The sequence below is a fragment of the Ascidiella aspersa genome, chromosome 2 (assembly GCF_963924565.1).
Source record: "Ascidiella aspersa chromosome 2, kaAscAspe10.2, whole genome shotgun sequence".
Lineage (NCBI taxonomy): Eukaryota > Metazoa > Chordata > Ascidiacea > Phlebobranchia > Ascidiidae > Ascidiella > Ascidiella aspersa.
The window spans coordinates 20280996-20298951 of record NC_139448.1 but is presented as its reverse complement, the minus strand read 5'-3'; the positions used below and the strand labels follow the sequence as shown (position 1 = coordinate 20298951).

At 35.1% G+C, this 17956-nt stretch overlaps 1 protein-coding gene and 1 pseudogene across 1 annotated transcript; one reads left to right on the top strand and one right to left on the bottom strand.

The window, feature by feature from the left end:
* Nucleotides 1-1390: 1390 nt before the first annotated feature.
* LOC146164267 (serine/arginine-rich splicing factor 1B-like) lies at nt 1391-17809 on the top strand. The gene is made up of 4 exons (XM_083382434.1): nt 1391-1613; nt 4905-5101; nt 9792-9964; nt 16954-17809. Exons 1-4 carry the CDS (start codon nt 1450-1452, stop codon nt 17113-17115), a joined length of 696 nt encoding a protein of 231 aa, XP_083238560.1. The 5' UTR covers nt 1391-1449; the 3' UTR covers nt 17116-17809.
* Nucleotides 6116-8064, bottom strand: LOC146164268 (uncharacterized; annotated as a pseudogene).
* Nucleotides 17810-17956: the final 147 nt, after the last annotated feature.

The following is a 17956-nucleotide window of genomic DNA, read 5'->3' as shown; positions in this document are numbered from 1 at the left end:
TTTTTCTTTCTCTGTACCAAATTGATGGATCCCCTTTAATGTTTAATGGTCTTTAATGTTACTATTCAAATAGTAAATTTTGTAAAAAATAAGCGCTTTTCATACTTGTATTTTTAAAAACTTTGCGAAGACATGCAAGGGAGATTTATGAGCACACTTCAATTAGTAATTTCTTAGCCTAAATTCAAGAAAAAGGTTAAGCGGCGCTGGTCTAAAATCCTACCACAATTATTAAATCAATGCACAGTATTTGAGTTAGGATGCGAGTTAGCATTTGTGTGGGTAATAATAATACTTGACCCACCCTAACCCAAATAATGTGTGTTGTGGTAGGATTCTTGACCAGCGCCGGTTAAGCTTTGCAAGATTTTCAAGCTGCCTGTGTTCATGAAAGCTTAATTGCACACCTCAAAATTACTAGCACTAGATTTAGTAATTTACACACCTAAATTCCAGATAAGGGTTAGTTGTGCTAGATTCCATCTTAGGCGTGTTTAAAACTTGATTGCACAACTGACCTGCACACTTCAAAATTTGGGAAGAGGCTATTTGGTTGGCTAGCCTGTTTACCGAACCTTAAATTTGCACTACTGTAACCGGATCTGAAAAACTACAATACGTTTTATTGCTAAACCTGTCTGCACTAGGGGAAATTTTCGGCGCTCGTTTAGTTATGCACATGAAAAAAAGAAAATGGTTTGGTCTCCAAATTATGCTCACTTTAAGCAGATTTTGCAGATTTTGGTGCGTAAGACGCATGACCAATTACATTAGAAAACATTGCCACTTTTGACGTTGAGTTAAACCCTAACAAAAACGATAATATTACTACTTAAAAGAGGGAGTCCCAACCCCCTTTGATATGCCACTCGCTATAGTGCATCAGTGAGCAATGTTATCTCTTTATTACTCGCTTAGATGCATTTCATTGAAATACGATCGGGTTAAGAGCATATGCTTAACTGTCCCAATAAAACTGCTTTGCAGACCCCAGGCTGTGAAACCACTGTTCTAAAGCATTGATTGTCAAACTGTGTGCCGCATACCTTTTTGTTTTACCACAAATAGTTGTGCAATTCAACTGGGTTTGCGATAACAAAATGGTTGGAAACCACTGGTTTAGAGATTTGGTGAGCAAGCAGTGTGTAGTTTTTCATTTTAGAGTCTAAACTGGCAAAATCAACATAAATCGAATATTTGTACTAATAAAAGGGTTTTAATTTTTTGAAAAAGGATTATAAAAACCAACAATTTATAATTGAATGTAATATTTTTAGTTCGTAAATTAGCCAAAATCATTTTTTGCGATAAACGGGTTTAAAAAAAAGTTTGGAAGTAAAGTCAAACAGTTTTTTGCCAAAATGACAATGGTGTTTTACTTACAGTGATATTGTGTTGAGTTTTTGTCAACTTACAAAAGTTTAAAATTTATCAAAGGATAAACTAAAAATGGGTGATGGAGCAGATTGTCGTATTTATATTGGAAACTTGCCACCAGATGTACGTGAAAAAGAAATAGAAGATCTTTTTGATAAGTATGGAAAAATCAGAGGAATTACTCTAAAGAACCGAAATGGACCACCATTTGCTTTTGTAGAGTTTGATGATTCAAGGTTTGTTTCAAAAGATTAAGTTTACGTTGTTCAGCATTAATAGTTTTATTTATTTCTATACACCACTAACCAGTATGGCAGAATGCTGGAAACTTAGAAAACCATGGGTGCAAGCAACATTCTGCTGAGAATTCTGTAATGTATGTTACTATAGAAAGGGGTTTTCAATGAACAGTAGCAATTGTTTGCCGAGAAAAAACTCATCAAATCGCATTGCTAGGTAAACTCTTAGACAGATAAGGTCCGGATTCAACACTAAAAAGGTCCGCATTTGGACTGCAGTATGCCAGTTGAGTAGCCCTGTCATAGCCACTTTGTTATTTGTGGCTCTTAACAGTTAAGTATGTTAAAGAGGAAGCAACGCACTATGTTCCTTTCTAGTTGGCTACCCAGATATATAAGCTTAAAAGTACGTTTTTCATTATCTATTTATAGGCTAACAGGAGTGTTGTAAACTGATTTTTAGCATGATTTACAAAGTATAATTTGTTATACGCTCCCCAAATCAAGATTTTACAAAGTATAATTTGTTATACGCTCCCCAAATCCACCCACAGGGGGAAACACTGGTTTAAAGCTTCTCTGCATAATTATTACCACTTAGTGGCTAATCTATAGACATAATTCAGATTTTGTCTGACATTGATCCTGTTTTACTTTTGGTCATTTTGCTGGAGTTTCATAAGAGACTAGATATATCTAAAAATTTAGTGGCACTGTTTGAGGATGAATCGAATTATAACATGCTAAAATCACCAACTAAAGGCGGAAATAGTAAACATGTACCCAGCCTTAAATTTCTGTAGTGTCACCTACAGGGACTTTTTATGTAAAAAATTATGCAAATATTGCCGAGTTGTGATTTGAGTTTGTGGTACAAAATTTTATAGCATGGAACCATACACTTAGCTTACCGTTATGGTCTACTTAATGTGTGCAAGCCATGTGCAGCTGGATACATTTGATCACCTTTATTACATGCTTTTAATTTCCCTTACTTTGGTCTAATGAAATACAGCAATATTTGTTGTCAAAACAATGTCACTTGATTTTAAGATATTTCGAGCCTCTGGTTAACCTCACAAAAACACCGAAAATAAGGTAATATTAATTAGTCGTTTACATGCACCTATGCAGGCAGATTGGATTAAGGTGCAAGCAAGATTGAAATTTAATCCGTAACAGTATTGTAATTACATGGTGCTAAAACTAAACCGGATTACCTTCTTTACAACTGCACTGGCATTAAGGAAAAAAACAGTAGTTTAACAATCGGAGGAAACTAGACTTTTTACCTGTAAAACTAATTTTGCCTAAAAACCTGGCAAGTAGGCTTTTTAACTAAAAATCTGCCAATAGATATCCTTCTTTTCAACTGATACCTATAACCTATTTTTTATGGGTTTGGCAACCGATACCACATACTGATAAGCATTTTTTTATATAACAAGATAATAGTAATAACTTAATCGAATATAATGCAAATTTACATTCCATTTTTCTTCCTATTATATTATTCTTATTTTGAATATATTGTGCTGTACACAGCGGAGTGCCGACTGTGCTCTTGTGCACTTGCCCGTTGTTTCCAAACCTAATAAAAGTCTTAATTTATTTATCGTTTTGATCACTTTTGATACACTTTTGTACAACTACCAAATACATTGCGCAATGTAAAAAGCCCAATGCATTCAATAGTTTTGACAAACAAAAGATGAAAAACAGCGTTTTGTGTTTAATTTTGGTTTCGCATTGGCTTAAGACACGTGACCTAATTACTTTAAAAACATTGCCGCTGTGGTCAGTTTGTTAAACCCTGACAAAACCGAACAAAAAATAATAATATCACTTACGAAAAGTTTACGACCACCCCCCTGGATATGCCACTGCTTTAATTGTCTGTTTTCATCCATGTTTTTTTGAAATAATTTGCATGCAGTTATAGGGAGCAATTCTTATATTTTAGAGAAAATTATAAAACGACCCATAAAAAAAACATTTAAAAATCACCTTTTTAAACTTTTATGGTATTACAGTTAGCACTGTGACTTGAAACGCCATAGAAAAAACGAAACAGCATTCAGTCGTTCCTCAATTTGAATGAAAATCTAAAATTCGGTCGTAAGGATTTATAAATCTTTCAATTTATCGTTTATTTAGTCAACGTGTTTGCTTGTTGGCATGAGGATTTCTGCAGTGTTGTTTAAAAACTGTGTATCGTACCGAATAGTAAGGCAGGTTAAATAATAGAAAAACAATTTGGTAGGCGGAAATTTGCAGATGGAGTGGCAACATTTTTGGCTAGTGTTATTTTTTCCTGGGCGAGTACTGATTGGTAAGCACAACTGTTAAGTGAACATATTAATTCAAGATCAACCCTGTACAGTAAAGCAAACTCTATGTTAAATCAGTCTGCCATGAAAATGAAAGACAATGACTAATTCCAAAGTTTGAAAATGAGAGAATTGGTTAGTATTTAACGAAACGCTACATAATAAATTCATTGTCAAACATTGGTAGATATCAGCCATACCGATATATCTGTGGGAGTTAAATATGGGTAAACCAATTTTGGTCTTTCTCTCATTTTAACATTTTGATTTCACCTATTTTTCTTGTATGAGCATAATAATGATGTCATTTGGTATCAGATTTAATTGAGATAGTTTTTGTTTGAAATATATTAAGTATAAGTCAACCCTAGTCGGGCGTGAATATTTTATAATATTTTCCTTAATGGTAATTTTATTGCAAATCTTTTTGTGGGTTCAACTCAATGCAGTTTGTCTCCTTGAAACAGTTTATCTACTTTAATACACAAGTTATTTTTTGCCTGAATACTCAAGCACAACAGGCTTTCATATTTACTTGTTTTATGTTGCCAAACTATTACATAACTTTGGAGCATAATGGTTGGAGGTTGTAGTAAGATGTAATAAGAATATCAAAGCCCATACAGAAGTAGGTATCATTTTAAATGTTTCGAATAAGTCTATGTTGAAAATGAATAAAGACTTATTCGAAACGTTCAAAATGAAACCTACTTCTGTATGGGCTTTGATATTCTTATCACGTATTACAATAACTAATTACCTTATCTCTAAAAATTTTCATACTCCCTCCTAACAAAAATCATAGACTCTTGAAGATTTGTTATGCTGTTGTAGATTTGGCCATTATGGCTGTTCATGTTTTTCACTTTTTTCAGTTACAGTTTTAATTTTTTCAGATGTTTATTTGCACTGAAAAATCAAGTAGTATTTTTATAAGGTATGTTTTTATTAATTACAGAGATGCAGATGATGCTGTGAGTGGTAGAAATGGTTATAATTTTGATGGATACAGGCTCAGGGTTGAGCATCCCAAGGGTAATAGCAGTTTTTCATCAAGATCTTCTGATTCTTATTCTACTTCTCGACCTCGTACGTTTGGAAGAAGTGGAGGCAGTGGACCCTCCCAGAGATCAAAATACAGAGTATTTGTTACAGGTTTGTTTATGTTGGATTTGTAACATGGCTCACTGATGCACTATACCAGTGGTCGACAAACTTTTTTGTCACAGTCCAAAGTATTCTTTCAGAGCTATTGAAGGCCCACTATACCAAAACCATTACAAAAATAGTGGCGGATTCAGCATAATTGATTTTAAGGTGAAATATTACCTGGTGGGTTGATGCCCAAAAGATTGTAATGCCATAATGTAAAGCATACTATAAAACGAAGAATATATGCGCGGAACGCGAAAACAATTTTTGTTTACATAATTATAGTTAAAGTTGGCGAAAAATGTAGTTCGACAGGCTCTCAGGACCACATCTGGCATATGGGCCTTTCCAAGCTGGGCCAATTTGAAATTTCTAAGCCACACCAACTTTAAAAAAAGTGCAATGAATGTACGGCTATCATGCGGGTGCGTTGTTGTATATTTTGTCGTATGGTATATTTTCAGGGTTGGTGTTTTTTTATTTTAAGATTATAAATAGCGATGCTTACCAGGGTCACTTTCAAATATTATTAATTTCATTTTGGTTTGTGGTGTAATATATTCGTTGCATGTTCTCTGGTTTCCTTAGCCTTTGTTTTCTGCAAACTTTAGTATTTTGCTTGCTGCACCTTGTACAGTTAAAGTTGTGTAGTCCTGGTGTTGCTATGTTGGTTGTGCAACATGCACAACAGGTGCTAATCAGAGAGGTGTACACTGCATCCAGATTTCCCATTTAAATTTGCCGCGTTAAATATGTTGAGTTTTAAGAGCAATAAGTTTTTATACTAAGAGAAGCTTCTTTCTAAAAGGCAAGTCGCATGCGCGGCTTATTTCCCCAGTGACAATAAAGCATGCAGCATGGTGCCATAACGACAAAAACAAGATATTTTACGAAAATAAAGTTTCGGCCCATATAACAAGAATGTTTTGTATAAATCATTTTGAAATCTCCACAGAGCTGAAATTTGTACCTGGCACAGTTAATACTTTTAAGGAGAAACTTCACATTTTTGTGATATTATTTCAGTTGGTCAGAATTGCCCAGGGTATAGATGGATATTTGTTCCATTATTGATGAGGACACATCAAACTGCGAAGAACTGTCTATAAATAGACGCCACTTGTTTGGATTATATAAGCAGTTCCTATTTCTTATCAACATTGCTTCAGAAGCAAAGCAAGCTTGCCATTAGGGATGTTCAAAGTAGAATACCAAGGTATTCTAGAATAATAGGTTTCGAATCTAGAATAACGAATCCAGAATAGCGAATCCTAGTATATTTTTATTAAATTATTTAACCTTGATTTTGTTTGGGGAAGGGATTAATCTTAATCTACCCTACAGGGCCCACAATCACAGCAATAAATCGCCCAAACAATTTTCTAACATGTGTACATCATAATAAAAAAACTCTCTCATATGTTTAACATTCTTAACAACTGTCATCTGAAGCCGTTCTGTAAACTGTAATATGTCAATTGTCCAGTTTGTGTTCAAAACTTATATTTTTGCCAATAGTGAGAAAATGCAACACTGCACACTGAAGTCTTAAGCAATTCGGTCCTGATCGCGGCGACAGGCCAACTTACCACACGCGTTTGTACAATTAGGCGCAACAATCAGCGGTAAAACATTAAATTATATCGGTTCCAATTACCCGAAATAAACGGCAGAATTGGATTCGAATCCCATCTGGATTCGAATCCAAGGATTCGATATTCTACTTTGAGCATCCCTACTTGCCATACAAAAATACCTTGAAAATGTTTTGCATCCTTTTCTTGACAAAGAAGATTGACATGATGAATCTAATAAGGTACATTGTTTCAACCTTGAAGTCAAAAGTTCTGCACTTGAGTTGGCCGTATCTCTGAGTAAAGCATTCAGTTTCTTTCATGAAAAGTGTTTTTCTGAATTTATGTCTGTGTGACATATGTTGAAATAGTCATCAGTGTATTTTTCTATATCTTTAGTCCCTGCTAAATCATTTTGACCTTTTTTGCTTAGTGGTGGTATAGAAGGATATGCCATGTCACAATGGATTTTAGTTCTCAACTTGAAATATCAACCATACAGAAATAACAGTTATCTATATCAGTGCTCCGCAACCGGTGTGTGCCCTGCCACGAGAGACCATCTTAGGTCTGAAGCAACGTTCCTGGAAGATTTAATTGCGTTTTTTTAATTAAATCAAGGCAGGCATTTTACTTTATGCAATAAATTAATGTGTAACTTATAAATTTTCCTTAATGTTTAAAACTAAAACCTATGTTACGGTCAATCGCCAAAAGTTGATTTTAAAACAGCTTTTTAACTAAGTTAATAACAGGAGTATAAATATACAGCAAATGTTTTCTATTGATAGGAAATAAGGCCTTAATGGACAAAAACGGGACAGGTTAAGGCGTGATCGGGAGTCATTGGTCTGACATTGGATGTTTTGGTGTCAACGTTTTGGCGTTCTAGTTTAAAGGGCGATTGTGGTGCCGTTACTTTAACCTATCATTGGGCTGTTTACCCTGTTTGGGGTAGTGGTGGGTTTAAAGATTAAGTTGGCGTTGATGTTGTTCTAATCTTATGGCTGGAGTCCCTTTGGTCTTCTTAAAAAAATTTAGGAAGACTGTAAACAACAAAATCAGGAGATAAAAGATTATAAAACGTTAAATTTTTTTTATTGTAAATCGCACATTTATCTTTGGCCAGCCTGGGATATTGCTTTTGTTGCCTATTGTTAAACGCCATATATTTCGTAGGTGTGCCGCCCACTTTTTTAGCTTTTTTGGTTTGCCACAAGTAAAAAAAGTTTGCGGAGCACTGATCTAATGGTTCCTGGGTTTTCTCCTGATTCTTGGAAAAGCAAATGTCAATAAACTCTTGTCTCCCCTAAGCCAGCCATCTAAATTTGATCAGCATGTTCCGCAGATCACATGAGGCTCCCAGTTTTTATCTTGTTCTCTGTTTTTCATGCCAAAATATGTTCATAGGCAGGGTTACCATCTGTTCAGACCATGAAATAAGCACGCTACTAAAAAAAATAAGCACGCTACTGATGACCAGGGCAAGATCGAGGATTCCGGGGGTGGAATCCAAGCTTTTAGGAATAACGTCATAAAACAAAATAGAAACTAAAAAACACCTATTTTTGTTTGCGCAAAACGTTGAGTTTATTTGTTCGAAATTGGTAAAACCTTTTATTTAGGAGACCTGGCACCTTGGGTCCGGGGCAGTTTGCTTGTAATAAAAATTAGGCCAGGGTTATTTTGCTAAACAAAGTTTTGCTTGTAATAAAATTATCCCTCGAACGATTTGCTGTAATGCTTCCAGCCCAAACTTTTGTGTCTTTTCGTAACATTGTGGGCACTAATTGCTGTTTGTTCCATAGCCTCTATAGGTCAGTGTTCACAACGTGGGCGGTACTGCCCTCCTTTGGGCGTTAAAGAGTTTCTGGGGCGTTTTTTTATTTTATTGAGGCGTTGTCAAACCCACATTAAGGGCGTTTATGAAATTTTATCGTATCACTAATTATACTATGTAAACCACGCTATTTCTCCAGCGGTTTCCCAAATTTTGGACAACTTTTTGGTATTTAAATGAAACACTTACGGTCTCTTAAAACTACTTAGCGGTCACCCAAACCAAACCTTAAAAAAACTCTGGCTACAGCTACAGCTTTTTAGCTCACAAAACTCGATGTCTATAAATATGAATGTAAAATAAATTGTTTAAGCTTGTATATTGTGGTAGCCTACTAGAAAGACACTAAATGCGTGGTCTCCTCCTTAAAGTACTTTGTTAACTGTTAAGAGCCACACATAACAAATTGACAACGGCTTGGGCAAGTTGCACTGTGCGGTGACCACTATGGGCCTACATAAAAGGCAGCATGTGACTCGTGGCCTATGGTTATCTAAGCCTGTAGCTCTGCACATTATCGCTTTATGAGAGCGTAAAATTGCTTACTGCAGCTTACTACTTTCACAATACATTCATCATTATGCAATAATAATGCATTGTATCTGGGTCAAAGAACTTGGTAAATATAAATAAATGAAGTTTCTCACTACTCCGTCAAAAGTAAAATAATTAATAAAGAACACTTTTAGTAACTAAAATAAGACAAACTAAGCACACAACTGTAAAATAAGCACGTTTCTTTCTAAGACACTGTACCCAAAAATAAGCACAAATCTTAGAAATAATCACGGTATGGCAACCCTGTTCATAGGCATAACAAAACCTTGCTGTTACCTTTAATTTATATTTTACTTGCTTTGAACTGATATATAGAGCTATGATGGAAAAGCTCACATTTACGTGTTGACATTCTTTAATTTAGCATCAATCAGATTATATCTGTTAACAGAATACAGCAAAAAACTAATGATATTGGTTTTCTGTATGATTAACTTACTTAGGGTTGACAAGACAAAGGTCATTTTTACTATACAACTGACAATTATGAATTTAAAATGTATTCCACTGTTACATCACAGTTTATCAATGTTATAATGAATTTAGAATATGAGTTTAAATACCTTTACGTATAATCTGTTTTAGAAAACATTGAAAAATCTGTACAACTAATTTTTTTGTTACATGATGTAATCCTATACAAAAAAAAATAAGTTTGTGTTCACAAGTAGGAGATTTTCTTTAAATTCATGCACAATTTACATTTGTAATTTTTGGCTAGGTCTCCCACGCACTGGAAGTTGGCAAGACCTAAAAGACCACATGAGAGAGGCAGGTGATGTCAGCTATGCAGATGTCTATAAAGATGGAAGCGGAATTGTTGACTATGCTAATAAGGATGATATGAAGTTTGCAGTCCGACATTTGGATGATACAAAATTTAAATCTCACGAGGTAAATGTCCCCTATTTTATGTGATCATTAAAGTCTTTTTAATCCACCCCACCTGCACTTTCCCTACCACTAGGGATGCTCAAAGTACAATATCGAATCCTTGGATTCGAATCCAGATGGGATTCGAATCCAATTCTGCCATTTATTTCGGGTAATTGGAACCGATATAATTTAATGTTTTACCGCGGATTGTTGCGCCTAATTGTACAAACGCGTGTGGTAAGTTGGCCTGTCGCCGCGGCGACCAATTTACAGTGCTTGCTTTAAATGTAACCTTGTAGTGCACTGTCAGCGTTTTTTCGGGCGACCAATTACCGCGTCTCGCGATAACGTTCGTCTAATAATTAAGTGTCAATCAAGCGTTATTGGGCGAGCGGCTAACGTGTAATGTCTGGTGTGGAGTTTGCAATTTCCCTAAATGCGTTAAGTTGCAAAAGTAACATAGCGTTGCAAAACGTGCTGGCCGTCCACAAAATGCGCTATGGGGTTACTTAAGGTCAACTTTAGGCCAATATTCAGGGAAGTTATGCAGTTATGCACCACGTAATTGTCAAGAATTCGTTATGTCAATAATAACTTTGTATTCTTTGCAGTACATCATATGACTGCATAGCAGATCATGTTAGTCAAAAAAGAAGCAATAATACTTAATAATGCTTTCAAAATCAGGACCGAATTGCTTAAGACTTTTATGTGCAGTGTTGCATTTGCTCACTTTTGGCAAAAATATAAGTTTTGGACACAACCTGGGCAGTTAACATGTTACAGTTTACAGAACGGCTTAAGATGACAGAACTTTGTTAAGAATGTTAAACATATGAGAGAGTTTTTTTATTATAATGTTCACATGTTAGAAAATTGTTTGGGCTATTTTTTGCTGTGATTGTGGGCCCTGTAGGGTAGATTAAGATTAATCCTTTCCCCAAAATCGAGGATAAATAATTTAATAAAAATATACTAGGATTCGCTATTCTGGATTCGTTATTCTAGATTCAAAACCTATTATTCTAGAATACCTTGGGATTCTACTTTGAACATCCCTACCTACCACCTCTAAATTTGATGTGAATGTTCAGTTATTTTCATCATTAACTTCTACTGGCAATGTAAGCACAACAGTGATACCCTATTAAAACATAACTATACTACTAATGCTTAACTGGAAATGTTTTTGGGCCATTCCGTGTCAATTCACATAGTCAAGAAATTCAACCTCTCCGATTTTCCTTAAATTTTACACACCTTTTCACTATCCCATATAATGAACACCTGCAAAATTTGAGCGTAAATTGTCGACAAACGCCAGAGTTGCTTTTAGTTTGGGGAGGTTATATATATGTGGACAAAATTTCAGTGCAAATTTTCACTGGGGTCATGGGTAACCGGGATATTAAAAGGACCCCACTTTTTGCTTTTTTTTAACCCATGTTTCACAATAAATATCTCCCAACCCCTTTAATATTTTGTACTGAAATTTTTGCAGTTCTGAGAGAATCCTATAAACAACATTTCAACCCATTTTTAGCCAATTCCAATAAAAAATGGGGTCTTGGCGAGTTTTTAAATTAGGGAAAATTTTAGCAGAGTGCTCGAAAAGGCCAACTTTGGATGTTTATGACCTTTGACCTTTTAGAGCAGTGTTTCTTAACCTTTTTTACTTGGGGGCTTTTTTAGGTGTACCTCTATTTCTCTTAAATTGCTTGCAATTTTTTATTCTGTAGGTTTTATAGTTGCATATCTTAAAAGAGACTCTAGCCTTGAGACCAAAATAAGAACAACATCAACTTTGGAATAAATGACAGTTAGGAATAAGGCGTACACAAGACTAAAACCTAATAGTCGTAATAATGAAGAAATCGAAATCAGACCTAAATGGCCAAAATAAGGACTAATATAACCTTTTATCTAACCCCAAACACCATCCATAATTATCCCTAACTACCCGAATATTTTCAACCCTAACCCAATTCCTAGCACCACCAACATACCCGCCCATAACCCCAAACAGGGCAACAAATCCGGGGCCAAAATAGCGGTGCCCAAATGCCGACAGCAAACAGCCAATGCCAAACAGGTGTCCCCCAATCATTCCATACCCTTTCCCTACAGTCTTGGGCGTAGTTTTGTCTATTTAAGTCTTACTCCGATTAATTTTGGGCTTAATTTGACATTTTTTTTATTTTTATTGTTTAGCTCTTATCTAGACTATTTTAGATCTTATTCTGTCGTGGTAATTACTGCGAATTTGGCGTTATTATGTCGGTGGTCTTAGTACTATGGTATTAGGCTATAGATTATCTGATTTAGATGTTGTTGCTTTGTAGGTCTTATTGTGTTTTCTACTTGAAAGTACTGCGGAATCAATGAGCTAAGCTTGAAAGAAAAGTAAAAACACATGTTTTATATATCAAATTAGTTTTTCCATTTGCTTGCGGCGCACTGGTTGAGAAGCGCTGTTTTAGAGTGACAATGTAAACTATGTTGTTTTTTAATATTTGGTAGAAGTTCTATCACCTGTAAAAAAATTGGGTTGTTACCTTATTTAGTTTAGCAGTAATAGGGCGTCAAACATGGTTCAAAATAGAAAAATTGCGCCCCCTCGACAGACCCCCCAAACTAAAAGCTTCATAATTCTCGCATTTCTCAACAAATTACGCTCAAATTTTGCAGGTGTTCATTATATAGAATAGTGAAAATGTGTGTAAAATTTAAGGAAAATCGGAGAGGTTGAATTTCTTGACTGTGTGAATTGACACGGAATGGTCCTTTTTGAATATGAATTAATACTTTGTTTCAAATAATTTGTGTCATAGGTTTAGGTCAGTGTTTCTTAACCGTTTTATCGCAGGGTGTACTTGTAAACTTTAGAACTGCGGCGGTACACCTGCCAAGCAAAAACTATGTTTGGGTAGTAGCTTGTTATATTTGTTGATTGATTTTTGTTACATATGACTCCTAATTTTATTATCTAGAGAGTTTTGTATGCTCTATCTATGGGATAAACCTAAGGACCAGTTAAAGTTAGGTAAATTTTAATACTGGATCGCCGAGGCTTAGGTTTGGCTTTGACGCACTTCTAGAAAAAGGTTGCCAAACCCTGATGTAAGTCAAGTTTATAGGATGATAGAAATTATGTTGGAGTAAAATCTCTCTTGGTAAAACTGCATTAACCTATAAAGTAAAACTGAGCCTGAAATGGACAGAACTTTTAAAGTGTTTTCTCTAACTTTGATACACATTTTTACATACACTGCTTCATGTGACGTACCAATCCCTAAATTTTAAAACACGCTCTGACGCTCTGTCGCTCAATATTACAAGAAAACGTCCATTCAAAGCATAAGCTTCCAATGCAGATAAATATAAAACGTTGAGATCCACCCGATCTGTTCGAAATTAGTGCGTTTCTAAGCAAAAAGATTTGTGACAATTAGGGCATCCAAATGCAGAAAAAGTCTTACTTTTAAACCTTGAGGTCGTGGCAATGCACTAATTTTGACCTTTAGGAAAACTCCCAGCGTAGATAGATTGAAAATATTTGCTGAAAATTCACAAAAGATAACACAAAATGTCAGATAGAATAAATAACACTTGACCCACCTGAACCCAAATAATGTGCGTTAATTTAATAATTATTTGAACGCTGGGAAAAAGCCAAAACTCGGTTGGCATGGAATAGTTTCTCGTCCATGGTATATAATATTGTTAGGTCACATTGAGGTACTGGGACCTGAAGCGTTTATGTAATTATTAAATCAATGCACATTATTTGAGTTAAGGTGCTGGTTAGCGTTTGGGTGGGTCAAAGATTATTAAACTTAATCTTCTTATTAAGCACATTTGTTAAATCAAATTAGTGCATTGTCTAAGACCCCGAAGTCTAAAAGTCAGACTTTTTGATCCTTTGGATGCACTAATTGTTGTATACCTTTTTGCTCAGAACTGCACTAATTTCTGATGGTGTGCTAAGACGTTGGTGATTCAAATCAATAAATAACTAGACGGGGGTGCGGTTGTTGTATATTTTGTCAGGGGGTATATTTTCAGGGCTTAGTGTTTATTTTCACTTTTTATTTTTTATTATTTTTTTTATATTTTATTGATTTTTTTTTTAATTGATTTTATTTTATTTTTTTTTTTTATTTTTTTTTTTTATATTTTATTGATTTTTTTCATTTTTTTTTACTTTTTACTTTATATATATTTTTTTGTATTGTGTATTTTATATTTTGTTTTTCATTTTCCTTAATTTGTTTCTGCAAGCAAAAACAGATATGGGCCGAAAACTTCCCCACTTAATTTATGCCTTTGATGCGAAAGGGGTTCAAATATGGCGTAGATTTTGGGGAATGATCGAAACATATATTTGATAAATAGAATTTACGTAGAAAATGCGTACAAGCATGTTATTACATTTTGACCAGCTTACGTGTTTGAAAAGCAAATATTATCATTCTCTTAAAGACTTAAAATGGTTTAACGCCTATGGTTTGCTATACTTTTGCAAACTTTTACTCGGTAAATTTTTACCATGGCTTGGTCCGAGCAATAAAACAGGCTTTAAATCTGTAGTTTCAAACAATATGAAAAACACTATTATGTGCCTAATACGCTAACTATAAAATCGTAAGTTTTGCTAGTTGTTTAGGCCAGATGTTGGTATGTTATTTGGAGCAACATGCACAACATGTGCTAACAGAGAGGCGTGTACTGCCTCAAGATTTCGCATTTAAATTTGCGGCGGTAAATACACACTATTGACACTTGATTATTAGGCGAAGCTTATCGCAAATTAATTGGTCGCCCCCAAAAATGCTGACGCCGCATTTAAAGCAAGCATTATAAATGCGTCGCCGATATTCTGCCTTGAACACCCCTACTCGAAATGCTTCCCTGCGTTAATTGTACGGTAGGTGAAAGTTTATTCACGGCCTTACCTCTTTTTGTGTATTACCGCGACAATACGATAAAATACGATTTGAAGAATATTTGAAAAAATCGTATTTGGAGAATATTTGCTATTTGCACCTCTATAGTATGTTACTCCAATCCAACATATCAACACACAATTTTAAGTTGTGTAGGCCTGGTGTTGATATGTTGGATTGGAGTTGCCAACAGATTTGGCATTTAAATTTGCGGCGGTAAAATAAGTTGTTTCTTAAGACCATTAAGTAATATTACTAAAGAGAAGCCTCTTTTTTAAAATGCAAGTCGCACGAGCCCAGTTTTGGACGTGCCACTTCACACAATGAAAGTCTCACGAGCGGGACAATAAAGCGCAGCAGGCGGTGAGTCGCTTCGTCACTTTACAAGCTGGACAAAGCAAGTGAATATGAACGAATTGTGTATGAAAGTTTTTCTGCTGCTAGATGGCAGTCGTTAGCTACAAAGAGCTAAAACGCAATATTTCAGGTTTTTGCCCCCCAAGCAAAGGCCCCTGGGAATGCAGCCTCATAAACTTCTGCTAAGACGTTGGTGATTCAAATCAATAAATAATTATGTAATATTCCTAACCTAAGCACAAGCTTTCAAATGCCAACCACATATAAAAATACTTGTTTAGTACCGCCGAATCTCTCGCACTTGTTATCCGACTAAAATTGACTCCAAATTTTTTATCCTTAAAGCCCCCCAAAATTGCTTATATTTATTCAAAATATAATTACGTAAATATGCTTTTTTGTGAAAAAGCAACCAAAATTAACAACAGCACATATTTTTCTTGATGAGAATAGTAGAATTATTGTTATTTGTGTGGGTGCACCGTGTTGTTCCTCTGCAACTATTTGTGACACCACAAGTTGCATAATTACTGTACAGCAGTGGTTCTCAACCGGGGGTCCACGTTTTTAGGGGGGCCGCAAAAACTTCTAAATATACCTGAATTAAATTAATTACTGCTGGGAAAACATGCTTATCGCTTAATCACAACCTTGGTAATTGATAAAATCACATTGTAACATGTTGTAAATCGCATTGCGTGTGACGTGACACTTCCATTGTGATGTAACAAATATATTGTAAAATGGAAGGCAGCATTACAATAGTTCACATGTACTGCATTTTGGTTTATGCTATCTTAGAGCAAAAATTACGTGCGCTAGATATAATTGAGTATTACCAGTCTAGCATTGTTAAAAACAAACACGCATTTCAAGACTTGCTTCGGAGATAAAGCAACAGAAATCACATTAAAATAAACCGGTCAAAAGGTAAATTGGTGTTTTCTGTTACTTCACTCAACACAAGGGTGCACTAGGAGGATACACTGAATTATTAAAAAGAACTAACTGCAGATATTACGCCAGAAATATGTAAGGGGTCCGCGACTATCTCAAAGCATCAAAAAGGGGCCACGGGTACAAAAAGGTTGAGAACCACTGCAGTACAGTGACTTTATTAGATGCTTCACAACGCAGTTTTTTATTGATATATCATAAAAGATTTGGGTAACTTTGAACAAAGATTAGGAACCGCAGGTCTAGGCAAAACATCAAGGCAGCCTTGCAAATTTTATTATGCAATCAATACAACTATAAAAACAAATGTTACTAATGAATACTCTGTTGAACTTGGGAAACGCTACTTCTTAGCCTGGTAATCATGTATTTTGTGTAGTATCTGATGTTTCTATTTGGAATGGTAACAAATTAACGCTTTGTATCTGAATTTTTTATGGCCTCAGAAAAAAGGGTACTATTCAATTATTTTTTTCATTGTGACCATTATACAGCAGGTAACGGTGCCATGTTTGATTCCTAAATTCCCCCCACCCTAAATTACCCCCATATCTGAGTTAGCTATCGAAGACGCTAGGATGTTTAAGATTTTGAGTTTAAAAATAGCTACAGGCCAGTTTTTTTAAACACTTTAAATTCCTCCCTTTACTTAATTTCTTGAAGTTTAGCATTACAGGCCTGTACAACATTTAAAGAAGGACATTTATGGACATATTTTTGACTGAAATTTTGTTTACTCTTACATAGGGAGAAACTGCATATATAAGAGTGAAACTCGATGGAGGTTCACCTATCCGCCAAAGATCATACAGCCCAAGAAGATCCCCCTCATACTCACCACACAGGTCAAGGTCGCCAAAATACTCACCCGAACGGCGCGGCAGATCTCGTAGTAAATCACCTTACTGATTTCAGCAGACTGTTATAGAACATGGACTTGGGACTTGATATTGATTTATGGTTGGTCTGAAAAATGTTATCAACTTTGTATACATACAACATGTATGAAAATGGTGGTATAGATGTTACAATGGTTACCATTTTCTAATTAATTTTTTTAAACTATAGTTAGTCTTGGCTGTGGAGGGTTTTGCTCTACTACATTGGACTTCATTCAAAGGAGATCCGTGGTTCTTTGGGATCTATGGTTAGCATTAATAAACATTTAAATTAACTGAATTTTTGAGTTATGAAATCGCGCCTTGAAGAAGTATGAAAGTGAAATACCGCTATGAAATTTAAAAGTATCAAATTGTAAATCAACTGAATGAAAAATGGGGTGTGCTCTTTGCAAGTTTAATCGTGCATTTTGAATCACTAGTTATCCTATATTCAATGACTTGTATAATTTTATGCAATAGATAACTATGGATTGGGATCTGTACTAAGGATCTTCGCTTTACTTAACTAAGGATTGGATAGAGGATTGTTTTACATAGCATTTGATAGGTTGGACAATTGGATTAAACTTGCCTGGATCCGGATTAAACTTGATTGGATTAGGTAACAATATAACTGCAGTTTGTTATGCTTTCAATAATATTTTTTCGTAATACTAGCGAATAAAAGTTTGGTTGAATCCTATTAAGACTGTTTTATCTGGAAGATTTTTTAGTTAGGAGTTGAAAAATAACGCACACAAAATAAGTCATGTAAGGAGTTTAACTAAAACCAAAACGCCTTTGTGAAGCATGGTTTAAAGCAGTGGTCCCCAACCGGCGACCCAAAGTGATGTCCCCTGACATTTTCA

Excerpts from the sequence above, each read along its gene's own strand:
- LOC146164267 (XM_083382434.1), top strand. The coding sequence starts at position 1,450 with ATGGGTGATGGAGCAGATTGTCGTATTTATATTGGAAACTTGCCACCA. Across the intron at positions 5,102-9,791 it reads ATACAGAGTATTTGTTACAG|GTCTCCCACGCACTGGAAGT; the intron begins GTTTGTTTATGT and ends ATTTTTGGCTAG. Across the intron at positions 9,965-16,953 it reads CAAAATTTAAATCTCACGAG|GGAGAAACTGCATATATAAG; the intron begins GTAAATGTCCCC and ends ACTCTTACATAG.